Here is a 12,428-nt window from a genome sequence, read left to right as displayed (position 1 = left end):
TGAAAACCCGCAATTTGTATCCCCAAACAATCATCTTCGTCACAATCGACTCAAGTCAGGTCAGGCATTCAATTTTAGCGAAAACCCATCTCCGGATTGGGCAAAAGCTGATCGATTTGGGGAAAAAAATCCCCTGAAATGTCTTTAGGGCAAAAGAGTACGGTGGATCCTGGTGCGATGCTTACTTCTCTCTTGAACAAGCGAGAGAAGCTCCGGCAAGAGTTGCGGAGCATCGAGAAATAGGTTAGGGCTCATAAAAGTCTCTTGAGCAATGTAAATTCAGAACTTGGAATTTGTCCATTTCATAGAGAAATCGTAATAGTGCCCATACTCGAGAGAAAATTTTTAAGGTTCTTTGTATTCTTAGGTTTATGAATTGGAGAGCTATCTTCAAGAATCGACTCATATAGGAAATGCGTTGAAGGGCTTTGAAGGGTTCCTCTCTTCCTCGAAAAGCTCGGCTTCTCTCGTTCTCTTCTTTTTCTCTTGCTTTGTAGAGGAAAAATTGAAACTTGATAATGTTCTGTTTACAGGTTCAAACACTTGTTAATCCATCATTTCTAGATGAAATATCTATCAATAGACAAATTTCTTAGTACGGACTCAATATCTGTTTTGTAGCACTGATTGTTGTGAATTGATTGCTGTTCCTTTCAAGAAAAATGTTTAAGCTTCTGGGGTTTTTGTTTATGTAAAGTGAATTAATTGACTTTGGTATGAACTCATTTTGTAGTGATAAGAGGTCAAGGAAGTTTCAGCCTGAAGACAGAGTCTTCTCATTGTCCTCAGTCATGTCACCGGCTGTATGTTTTTATACAATTTTTATCACATTTTCTCATTTGCAAAGACAATTTTTTTTTTGTTTTCCTTGTTGGTTGGCAATTGAATCACCGCCAAAAGAGCTGGTGTTTCGTATATAGAGTTTTGTTTGAGGATAGAAAATTTCTTAAGATATGGTCAGTTACCACATGATAACATCTCTAGCAGATTCAAACAAGCGTAAAAAACTGAAGAATCTATGATGTGAAAGAGCTTGGGTTCTGCGTCTTGTCTTTTGTTAGTTTATCACTCTGCTTTCTTTTGTCAAAATTGGTTTGCTCGAAGAAGACATTCGTTCAAGAGGTTGAAGAACTGGATTTTGAAATTCTAATTCATGTCTGAGTTAAAGTCAAGAGGTTGAAGACGAGACAAGAAAAAACTTAAAAAAGGCATAGTTTTGTTTTTTTATTTTATCAGGTTTCGAGTAGCAAAAATGACGTCCTTTTGTAAAAAAATTTTTAACACTTTAACATAACAAAACGAAGTCGTTTCTTACGTGTCGTCCATGTAGACCACGTCTGACGGCATGTTAACACCGTTTCACCAAAAAAAGGTTTACGCACAAAAAAATAATATTAAGGATGAAATTCAAATTAATTAAAAAATTAAGTATGATTAAGCACCATATATAAGTTCTGGTATAAATTTAACATTTTGTGAAAGTTGAGGTTGAAAAAAGCCAATTTTCCCTAAATATGTGTCTAAGGAGACCTATTTTCGTGTGCCTCAGAAGAATCCCTTTTGGGAGCCACCAAATTTAGTTTTTTAGGGTTTTTTATGTTCTTATGTTCTTAGTTCTTAGTTTAGGGAGATAAAGATTTCTCTTGAACCCTCTTTATGTTCTACCTTTATCTTAATTCGGTTTTTACTGTTATGCATCTTTCAATTTCGTTTTTATCTTCTTCGTATTAGATTAGTTGTTTGAAGGATTTGAAGAGAAGTTTTCTCCGAGCTTAGATCTCGAAATCGAGATGTTTCTTCTTCATCTCCTTGTCTGTTTTTCTCTATTTCTTTCTTCTTATTAATCTATGCACGTCTTTTCTATTTACTTTATGCACGTTTTGGAATGATGAGGTATGAGTTTAAAGGCTCGATCGAAGGGAATCGACTATGTTCGATAAGGATCTTCGCGAGATAAACCAAAGCCGAATTCTAGAAATCTTTCTTCTAACTTATACTTAAAGCATGGATCTAGCGTCGCGAACTAGAGATTGATCTAGGTCCTTGGTGTTGCGAAAGTATTCATCCGGGGCTGGATCTAGTTTGAAAAGAGCAGATCAACCATAGGAGTGGAAACCTACCTATGGGCGAGCTGTGAATGTTGACGAGTCTTAAACATAATGCATCTTTTCCCTTCCAGGGCCAGAGTGGAAACCTACTGGTCAGGATTGCGAGAGATAGTTGTCTATGATCACGATAGTGGCATATTCATACGTCCGTGACTCGAGTTCTAAGAATTTACTAGGATCAATATTAAGAGCTTTGTTCATCCTTTAGATTTATTATCGATTTATTCACTTCTAGTTTTCAAATCCCTTTTTAAAATACATATATAGAAATCGCACAACCTATCCAAAACACGCATTTCGTCTTAAACTTCGTTTACTAATTCTGGTTCTAAGGTTCTGCAGGTAAAGCGTGGATTCTCTGTGGATCGACATCCTAAGTACTACAACGCACTGTTGTGCACTTGCAGATATCTAAGGTTATAAATTTAAAACATGAAGCCGCGAAGTCAACCCTAGCAGCATCAGTGTGAGACTAATCCTGAAGATCTTTAGGCCCCAAACTCACAACGAGTCAATGAAACAAGGCGGTCACAACACTGGTTGATAGAATTGACAAAGCAGGATGCTAAGGCATGAGAAGCAAGTTTCTCCAAAATCCCTGAGCCCCTAACTCCACTTAAATTGTTTCTACGAAACAGTGGGTTGAAGGCTGCGTCAAGTGGTGTGAAGAACACTTGATAAACCGAAAATATTTATTAGCTAAAACCACAAAAAAATCAGAAAATGTTCCCGAGGAACAAAGGAAATGACCTCTCTCAAAGAAAAAGTTTTTTAATAAAAAAATATGAATGAATCTGATCTAAAGATATACATAGTTTTTATAGAGAAAGGAGTAGGCGAAGAGCCAAACTCGATAACGTAAAAATAATTAAAGATAGAAATAAATAAAGGTTGAACAATTTTGGACTTCTTTTGACTAACTCTTATAAGAGATATTCAACATAGTGCAGGTGAAATTATTTGGTAGGGAGGTTCATATTTCTCTTAGATGGTAGAAATGTCCGTTCTAGAATTATCAGTATAACTCTTGACAAAAGCAAAAACAAAAAATTGTCAGTGTAACAATGCTCATAATTTATTATTATAGAATAATAATTCAGTGTTAATTAAAAAAAAAAAAACAAAAAATATCTGCATGGGCTCGGCTCGTTGTTTAAAACCATAACCTTACCTTCCATATGCGTAAATGAAGACAAATTCTATGATGGATTATTAAGTTAAGTGGCTTTCTAAAAATGATCAAACATTGAACATCTATTATGGTTATACCTAATTATTAAATACGTACATGTGTAGTGCAGCGTAACCTTCCCACTAAATCAAGGAATAATACAGAGAATTTTGCTAACTACAAGACAAAATAGCCAGCTCTGGCCACCATCTTTCTTTACTTTTTTTTTTTTTCGAAAGAGTGAGTGAGGGGAATTTATTTGAAAATTTTTCTCATTACCGAATTTTAAATAGCCAGCAAATTTTATTTTAAAGAAACATTTTCCCAATATTTTTTAGGATAAATATTGTAGTAGCATAATTAATAAAGATTTATGATTACGATGGAGGCGGTTGGGTCCAATCTGAACATGTAGTAATTGTTCATTGAAAGAAAAACAACTTGCCTAAGTTAATTATGTACTATATATCTGATATAGAGGTTAATTTTTTTTCTTTAACATCAGAGATATAAAAGTTAAATTACATTTGAAATTTAGAAATATAGATTTTAATTATCTATGAAACATATTAAGTCCAGAAAACGACTGTCAGTCAACTAATATAACCATTTTATTAGGTTTATAGAAAATTTTAGAACACCAGTTATCTATAAATACTAGAGGGTCGACTTGATATTCTAGGTGTTAGGCGCTGTATTACTATCCATTTAGAGCTTAGTGTTTTTTTAACATCGATTATAATTAACACTTTATAAGTTTGTTACGTTTTTAGTACTTTTATAAATATATCTAGATTTTTAGCATTGTAAATACTATACACTTGCATTTTCCAACTTTGACTTTGTACAACACAAAGATACACACATGACACATTAACCAATTATGGAAAGAGGTAAAATTGTCATTTCACTCGCCAAATGACAAAAAAAGTGACAAAAATATTTAGATAAGTTATAAAGTATTCACAGATAATTCTAAATACTATCAAATTTTTTTAACAAAAACTACTTTAATTAATCTATGATGGGTTGTTGAAAGCTTTTATGAGATTAGAGGCCAATAGTTTTAATTTATTCATTATGAATTTGGAAAAAAAATTTTGAAAATAAATGAGTTATTTAAAATTTGGCAGAAAACTAAATGATTTTTTTTGCATTGCCAACGAAATATTCAATCAAATATTTTGATGTTATTTAATATATCACACGTCATAATTTTGTAGGTTTTTTCATGCAAGCTAACAACCATCTTCTCTATTAAAACAGAAACATGTTTTGTGTCCAAACATATATTTTTTTTAAATTTTCTACTATTCTACTTCTGGATATCTACTATTTCTGTTGCAAAAAATTTTTTTATTTTATTTATCTGTTTTATTTATTTCTAAAAATTAATAAAATTATATATTTGAATTTTGTTTTTAAAATTAATTTCGAATTTTTTAAATTTTATTTCAATTAGTTTATATTTTTTAGATATAGTTAGGATTAATTATCGAGATTACAAAAATTAATTGTTATTGTTTTTACAAAATAGTAAATAAAATATTAACTTATTTTCTTTTTAAATATCGTAATTTAAATAATATTCTCATAATAATAAAAATAAAAATGATTTATTATTATATATTTTTTACATAATCAATTATTTTAAAATTTTAAATATTTAAAATTAAAAATATATATTATATGGTAATATGAATAACGCAAAATTATGTTTTCATATTTATAGTCTTTTTCGGATTAATCGAATAGATGGATTAAAAATAAGTTTTTATAATTTTGCTCAAATTTATAAGAAAAATAAATTTTAAAAAATAAATTTTATTTAAACACAAAAATAAATTATACGATTTATTAAAAAATATTATATCTATTAAAAAATATAAATTATATTATAAAATTTAGATTAAAAAAACAAAATTTTTCTTGCGAACGCACTAATGACTTAAACGTAATCACTAACCACTATTAGTTTTAGTTATGAAAAATTCTTTAAAAATATATCAACTATTTTTGTTGCCTAAAAAACATCCTACTTAATATTTTGGTTAGATTTCATACGCCAGTTTTATACTTTTCCAGTTTCTTTAATTTCAACAAAAGTTCACAACTGTTGACAGACTAAATGAAATTATTAACTGATGTTAATAATAATTAACACATGATTACTTAGATAATCTACTATTACCCTCAGCTTATTTAAATACATTTTTTTATTCGTTTTGAGATCAAGAAAACCATTATTTTTATTTTTTCGCCTCAATTCTCTTCTCTTCTTCTCAATATCGACCTATCCGTAGCTCGTAGCTCGCCTATCCGTAGACCGTTGACATTTAGCATGCCCAAGCTCGCCTGACCACATACCATTTACATTTTGTCTGCATGTAGGTCGCATGGCCATAATTCGTATCCGAACCTGAACGTTGACTTCTTTCCACTACTTTTGACGATGAAAGATGAAGATGTCAAAGCGAATAGAAAGTTACAGTTTTATCGATATCAAGTTAATTCAGGAAAAACTTATCTGAGTAATCAGAGGATAACAGTTGATTTTTACAGTAACCAGTTAGTCACATGTTAATTAGATGTAATATCGGTTAACAATAAGCCGTCAATGGTAGTGTACTTACGAGGAGGGGGGGGGGGACAGAAGGAACCGAAAAAATTACATAATGTGTTAAATAGCACACAAATATTAATTTGAGTATTTTTATTTTTAGGCATCGAAAACGTTTGCGCAGTATTTAAGCACAACAAAAATAGTTGAGATAACTTTACGAAATTTTGTTGGTAGCTAAAATTAACAGCAATTAAACGTTATTTTTAAATCGTTAACAATCGTTAAATTCCAGGGGAAAAACTAGAGAATTATGAAACATGATGTATTAAATAGCACTGAAATATTAGGTTGGGTATTTTGTTGAGAAATTGTAGTTTTCTGGTAAATTTTTTGAAACAAAAAAATCATACCTTTCTGAACGTGAATTATTTAAAATTGCAAAAATACCCAATGTTTCATAAACTTATGTGATATTTTTCGTCTGAAATATTACAATCTTATATAAAGCCGAATCGTTTAATTAATGTGAGCGTAACACATAAGATTACTATAATTCACGAGATCGTAACATATGTAATCGTTAATTTATATCTTATAAATGACGACATGTATTAATGTAATAATGTAAATTTTTCTACTTTTAATTATTTATTTATAGAAAAGAAACAAGCAGAATTATACTTTTTAAATGTAAACTACCAAAATAGAAAAAGTAAAATAACAGAAAAAAGAAACTAAAATTATAATAGAAAAATGTAAATTATAAAATCTATGTAAGATTTATAATAATCTAAATTAGAAAACAACCATTTTTTGTGTGTTTTATAGTTATAAGGTTTATGAATAATATGGATCAATTTTGAAATTCTTAATTGTGAAATATAAAACATAAAATGTGGATTAATTGTGAATTACACAGATTATCAAAATTGAAAATCTTAATATTTTATTATTTTCTACGTATCATGTTAGACCTAAACTAGTTTATTATAAGCTATGAGAATAATTATATTAAAAAAAAAAATCTACAATGAACAATTCTATCCCTAGAATCCATGAAAAACATATATATCTACCTGCACCATTCTTAGGATGGATAAATCTTGGACATTTTGAACCATAACAAACAATTAATTATATATATTTGCACCACGTTCGAAATTTGTTCTGAATTTTTTTCCATTGATTTGCATGTTTGAAAATTAAACTCAATATTTCTTTTTGTAGAAACATTAATAATTCTTCCACAACTTCTCGAATTAATATATACATTATTAGGTTCTGTTTATTTTTAAGTTAGTATTATATATGTATGGTCTTTATACTTGGTAAACAATAAATAAGTACAAAGGGATAGATCCGTTCATAGAAAAGCAGCAATGGATTTGAGATTTGAGTTAAAAGAAAATGTGCGATATATACTTAGAACTGTTCAATATTTGCTAATAAGGAAAGTCTACTATTCAAACACTGTGCTATTTTTTTTAATACATTACCACCCCTACTTTCCCGAGCATACTAGCGAATATCATGCATATCCTAGAAGAGATTGTGTGTCAGAATTATTAATTTTTTAAGCAAACGAGAAGATAGTATTCTATTTTTCATTATTTTTTAATATAGCTTAATATGCCTCAGTCTTGTTAATATCGTCGATATTGTACTACAGCACCGAATATATCTGGTTTCATCTAAACGTTTAGGTCAAACAATATCTTAGACGGGTTATTCAAATTACAAAAATCCAAAGAACGGTTTCTACTTTCCATTGCGATTCTGCAACCTCCCACTAACTATCTCCCATATCTGGTAAATTCTCTCTTTAATTTTCTTATTTTGTCGATTTCGAAATTCACATCTGCACAGGGTTCCATTTTTTGATTATGTCTTCTTCCTTTTCAGTGAATCTCGAGCTCATATCAATTATTAGGCTTCCCGAAAGATTTTTTGCCGCAGGCCAAGAGCCAATTGGAGAGAGAGTTAACACTTACCAGAAATCAAAAGTTGTTCAGGCGATTCTTAATGCGCTTGATGCTGACGAAGTTCAGAGATTACAGGATTCCCAATTGGGAAAACTAGTTGCGACAATAGAGCAACCGTCGTTCTCCGGTAGCTTTGGATTCTATATGTTAGCTAGGCTATTGCGAGTGAAGAGGAAGTACGATTTGTGGTTCTTGTTCGCTGATCGACCGATCAGATTTTCACTACGGGAGTTCGCCTTAGTTACTGGTCTCGAATGTGGGAAGGTCACTCATAAAAAGAAGAAAAAAAACTTCGTCACTCAAAAACCGTACTGGCCCGAACCGTACTCAAAAATGTTAATTTGAAAGTTAACAATCAACAAATGTTTATACCATCTAACAAATGTTTTAACATATCAAATAATATATAGCTGGATAATTAATATATAGCTGGTTATCTTTCAATCCAAAAGCTGTACTCACTCTAAATTATTTTTGAATTTGGAATTAGGTTTCTAAATTGAGTGTTAGATTGCTAATATATTTTACAGATGATTACAATTCATTTACTATACCATATAAATGTTTTGATATATCTCTAATATTCCACTTAACATGTTAACTATATTATTACACATATAAATTTAAATTAATACTCGATAAGCCAATTATAGCAACTGAAATTAAGCACGCTAACAAATTATATAGCTTTATAATATGTAAAGTAATTGTATAACTTATATGTTAACGTATATCAGATAAAAGCAGCGCGCTAAAGAATTATTTACACTACTAACGTTTCATGTATCTCTATAACGTATATGTTAATGGGGTCTGATATAATCAGTTATCAAACCAAATATACAAGTGTCAAAGAATGCAGCAATCCTTTTTTAAAATAATGCAGAAACTTACCATACTAACAAAGTATGTAGTTTGATAAAAAATTATGTAGTTGTATAACTTATATGTTAAGTAAATGCATACACATGAATATAATTACTTAGACTGATAACGTTTAATATAACTGTATAATGTATATGTTAATGAGTTCTGATATAATCAATAATCGAATCAAATATAGCAACTCAGAGGTGTCAAAGAATACAAAAATCATTTTTGTTTCAAGAATACAGAAACTTACCATGCTAACAAAGTATGTAGTTTGATAAGAAGTTATGTAATTGTATAACTTATATGTTAAATAAAAAAAATTGATGAGAGAGAAATTCCAGAGCTGTTATATTTTGTGGTTCTCAAATGCCTACAAGCAGACCTACACTATCTACAGGAACATATAGAAGTCGATATTATCTTTTCTTCCGTCATTTAAATTAAATCAAAAATACAATTAGCAAAATAGAAAAGGTTAGCTCGATGGTTCTTTTCGTAATCTGCCACAATTTGGAATTCAAAATTTTCATCTAAAACACTGTTTTACCTTATTGGCAAATTTTGACCGGGTCTTAGTCTATATAGCAAATTGTCTCTTGAATTAATATATTAAAAAGGCCAATAGCTCCCAAAAATATAACTGTCTTTTATTCTCATCTATTTCACCAATCCCCCAATCTCAGACAAGACTCTCTCTCTCTCTCTCTCTCTCTCTCTCTCTCTCTCTCTCTCTCTCTCTCTCTCTCTCTCTCTCTCTCTCTCTCTCTCTTACACACACACACACACATACATCGAACCCTAATTCTCTCTCTCTCTCTCTCTCATCGAACCCCATTCTCTCACACACAGACACACGTACTGTGATCTCATTACCATGAGTTCTTCCCCGGTCGTGAGAGGCCTAACTGACGAGGAGCAAAAAACCCTCGAACTGGTTATCAAAACTTACCACCAATTCGAACCAGAACCAACCACTTGCACCTCTCTCATAACCCATCGTATCGACGCCCCAGCCTCCGTGGTTTGGCCTCTCATCCAGAGCTTCGACAACCCACAATGCTATAAACACTTCATCAAGAGCTGCCGCCTAGTCTCTGGCGATGGCGGCGTCAGAAGCGTCCGGGAAGTTAATTGTAATCTCCGGTCTACCAGCCTCCACAAGCACCGAGCGGCTCGAGTTTCTGGACGACGACCACCGTGTCCTGAGCTTCAGGGTTGTTGGCGGAGAGCACCGGCTTAACAACTACAAATCGGTGACCTCGGTCAACGAGTTCTTAAATCAAGATTCCGACAAGGTCTACACGGTGGTTCTTGAATCATACACCGTTGATATTCCCGAGGGTAACACAGTAGAGGACACCAAAATGTTTGTGGATACTGTTGTCAATCTCAATCTTCAGAAACTCGGAGTTGTCGCCGCTGCTTAGATTATTACTTAGTTTGCCAGTTTTATTTTAAACTATTGAAAGAATTATTTATAGAGAATTCGGCCAAGAAAATCCCAAACTTTCTGTTTTTTGCCAAAAAAAGTACGAATTTTCAGTCTAACCAAATAAATACCTAACTTTTGTTGACTAATAACAAACTTTTCGTTGACTTGCCAAATCAGCACACGCCGTTAATTCTGATGTTACTGTTGGGGTTAATGCTTCCACCTGGGTTCGAACACACGACTTCGGACACATAAAGGATACTCTGCCACTAGGCCAGTGACACTTTCAAACATATAGGTCATACAATTGTTCTTATTACTTATTTTGCCCGATTTTTTTTATAAAATTCACGATTTTAAAATGTTTTGCTTCCACCAGGTTCGAACTCTTAACATAGGAAAGAAAGAGGGGACTTCTACCACTGAGCCAAAGACACTTTTGGACAAAAAGACAATCTATTTGCTTTTATTACTCATTTTCACCTTTTTTTTTATAAAAAATTGTGATTTTAATTTTTTTCTGTTTTGTTTTTTAAATTGCAATCCATTTGCTTTTATTACTCACTTTTTCCTAAACCAAACACATTTTTTATTTTTTATTTTAAATTGCAATCCATTTGCTTTTATTACTCATTTTCTCCTAAACCAAACACATTAAATTGCAATCCATTTGCTTTTTAAATTGAGTAATAAAAGCAAATGGATTGCCTTTTTGTCCAAAAGTGTCTTTGTCTCAGCGGTAGAAGTCCCCTCTCTCTTTCCTATGTTAAGAGTTCGAAACTCTGGTGGAAGCAAAACATTTTAAAATCGCGAATTTAAAAAACAAATTGAGCAAAATAAGTAATAAAAACAATTGTATGACCTATATGTTTGAAAGTGTTGGCCCAGTGGCAGAAGTATCCTTTATGCGTCCGAAGTCTTGTGTTCGAAGTTAGGTGGAAGCAAAAATTTTTAAAATCGCAGAATTTTAAAACGACGTCGGAGTTAACGGCGTTTAAATTTTCTGTTAACTTTATAAACGGTGTGCTGATTTGGCAAGTCAATGAAAAGTTTATTATTATTTATGGAAGTCAACAAAAGTTGAGTATTTATTTGGCTAAGCTGATAATTCGTGTTTTTTTTTGCAGGAAAGTTTGAGATTTTTTTGACTGAATGCTACAAAGAAAATATTGTTGCATAACGCATATCAGGATCTTTTATTGTTTCAATTTATGGCCAATCTGTCATTTGATTCTCCTTTTCTATCTTTTAATTACTTTTGGACCATTTTCACTTTCGATGAAGCTCTTCAAATTGGTAAGTTAGTTTATGAACTTGTTTATGTAACTGTTCTCATAATTTTTAGTAGTTAATATGCCAGCAAAAAAATGACAACCACTATATGATAGAGTGGTAAACATTGTACGACGGTAATTTTCTTAATGACTGTAAAATATTCTTTTGATTATATTATAAAAAGAATCTAATAGTCTAGAATCGTGTAGAAGTTTTTTTTTCTTCTATTTTAGTTTCTTTAAAGAGCTGGAAAAGAGAAGTGTGTCACATTATGCATGCAGTTATGTACTACTCCTAATGGTTGTGTCAACTTGTTTCACCTTTTAAAAAGAAAAAAAAAAAATATTCGCTTAGAATTATGAGGCGTTTACACGTTTAGGTACTTTTCGAGTTTATATTTACAAAATTTGGTACTTCTTAATCTGATGGTACTTTTAATTAGTTTACATATGCAAAAACCCAATTTAGTCCCTCCTTCCAATATACTGATCTTGAAGACCGGTTTAAATTAAGTGATTTAACCGAATTTGATGGTTTAGAAAACTATCATAACTATTCTTACTTCTCTCTCCTTCTTTCCTTCGTAACTCTTGTGGACAATTCTCTCTCTCTCTCAACTTTTTAGATCCATGTTGCAAACAGCTTTCTCTCTTTACCTTCTCAGATTCAATCGTGAACGTATGTTTTCTGATCCCTTCCGACCGCCATTTGTCACTTCGTCTACTGGTTCTGATATTTGTTATGTGTCAATACTTTTTTGGAGCAATTGATCTTTCCGATATATGTTTTCTGCGGTGGTGTTTGTAGCCGATAGTTAACAAAAGACGATTATAGTTGGAGAGATGCTGAACAGTTTAAGCCTTTACGAAGACGAAGATGAACAGTAAAACAAGTTGGAGTTTTCTTCGAAGCACCTTCATCGACTGGCGGACATGACGAAGTTGAACAGTAAAACCGATTGTGTTATCCACGTGACGTGGATGTTACCAAATGCGAGCAGCCGTGAACGTGGATATAACCATAC

At 31.7% G+C, this 12,428-nt stretch overlaps 1 protein-coding gene and 1 pseudogene across 1 annotated transcript; both read left to right on the top strand.

Annotated features, from left to right (window-relative positions):
• The first annotated feature begins 138 nt into the window (after positions 1 to 138).
• Positions 139 to 972, top strand: LOC18025722 (annotated as a pseudogene).
• Positions 973 to 9,514: 8,542 nt separating this feature from the next.
• LOC18025721 (abscisic acid receptor PYL2) lies at positions 9,515 to 10,124 on the top strand. The gene is given in 2 exon segments (XM_024160160.1): positions 9,515 to 9,829; positions 9,831 to 10,124. Coding segments are annotated over 2 exon segments (552 nt in total). The 5' UTR covers positions 9,515 to 9,571.
• Positions 10,125 to 12,428: the final 2,304 nt, after the last annotated feature.

This window comes from Eutrema salsugineum, unplaced genomic scaffold (assembly GCF_000478725.1).
Source record: "Eutrema salsugineum unplaced genomic scaffold, Eutsalg1_0 scaffold_12, whole genome shotgun sequence".
Classification (NCBI taxonomy): Eukaryota; Viridiplantae; Streptophyta; class Magnoliopsida; order Brassicales; family Brassicaceae; genus Eutrema; species Eutrema salsugineum.
Note: the sequence above shows the minus strand (reverse complement) of the source record. Positions and strands in the feature narration are given on the sequence as shown.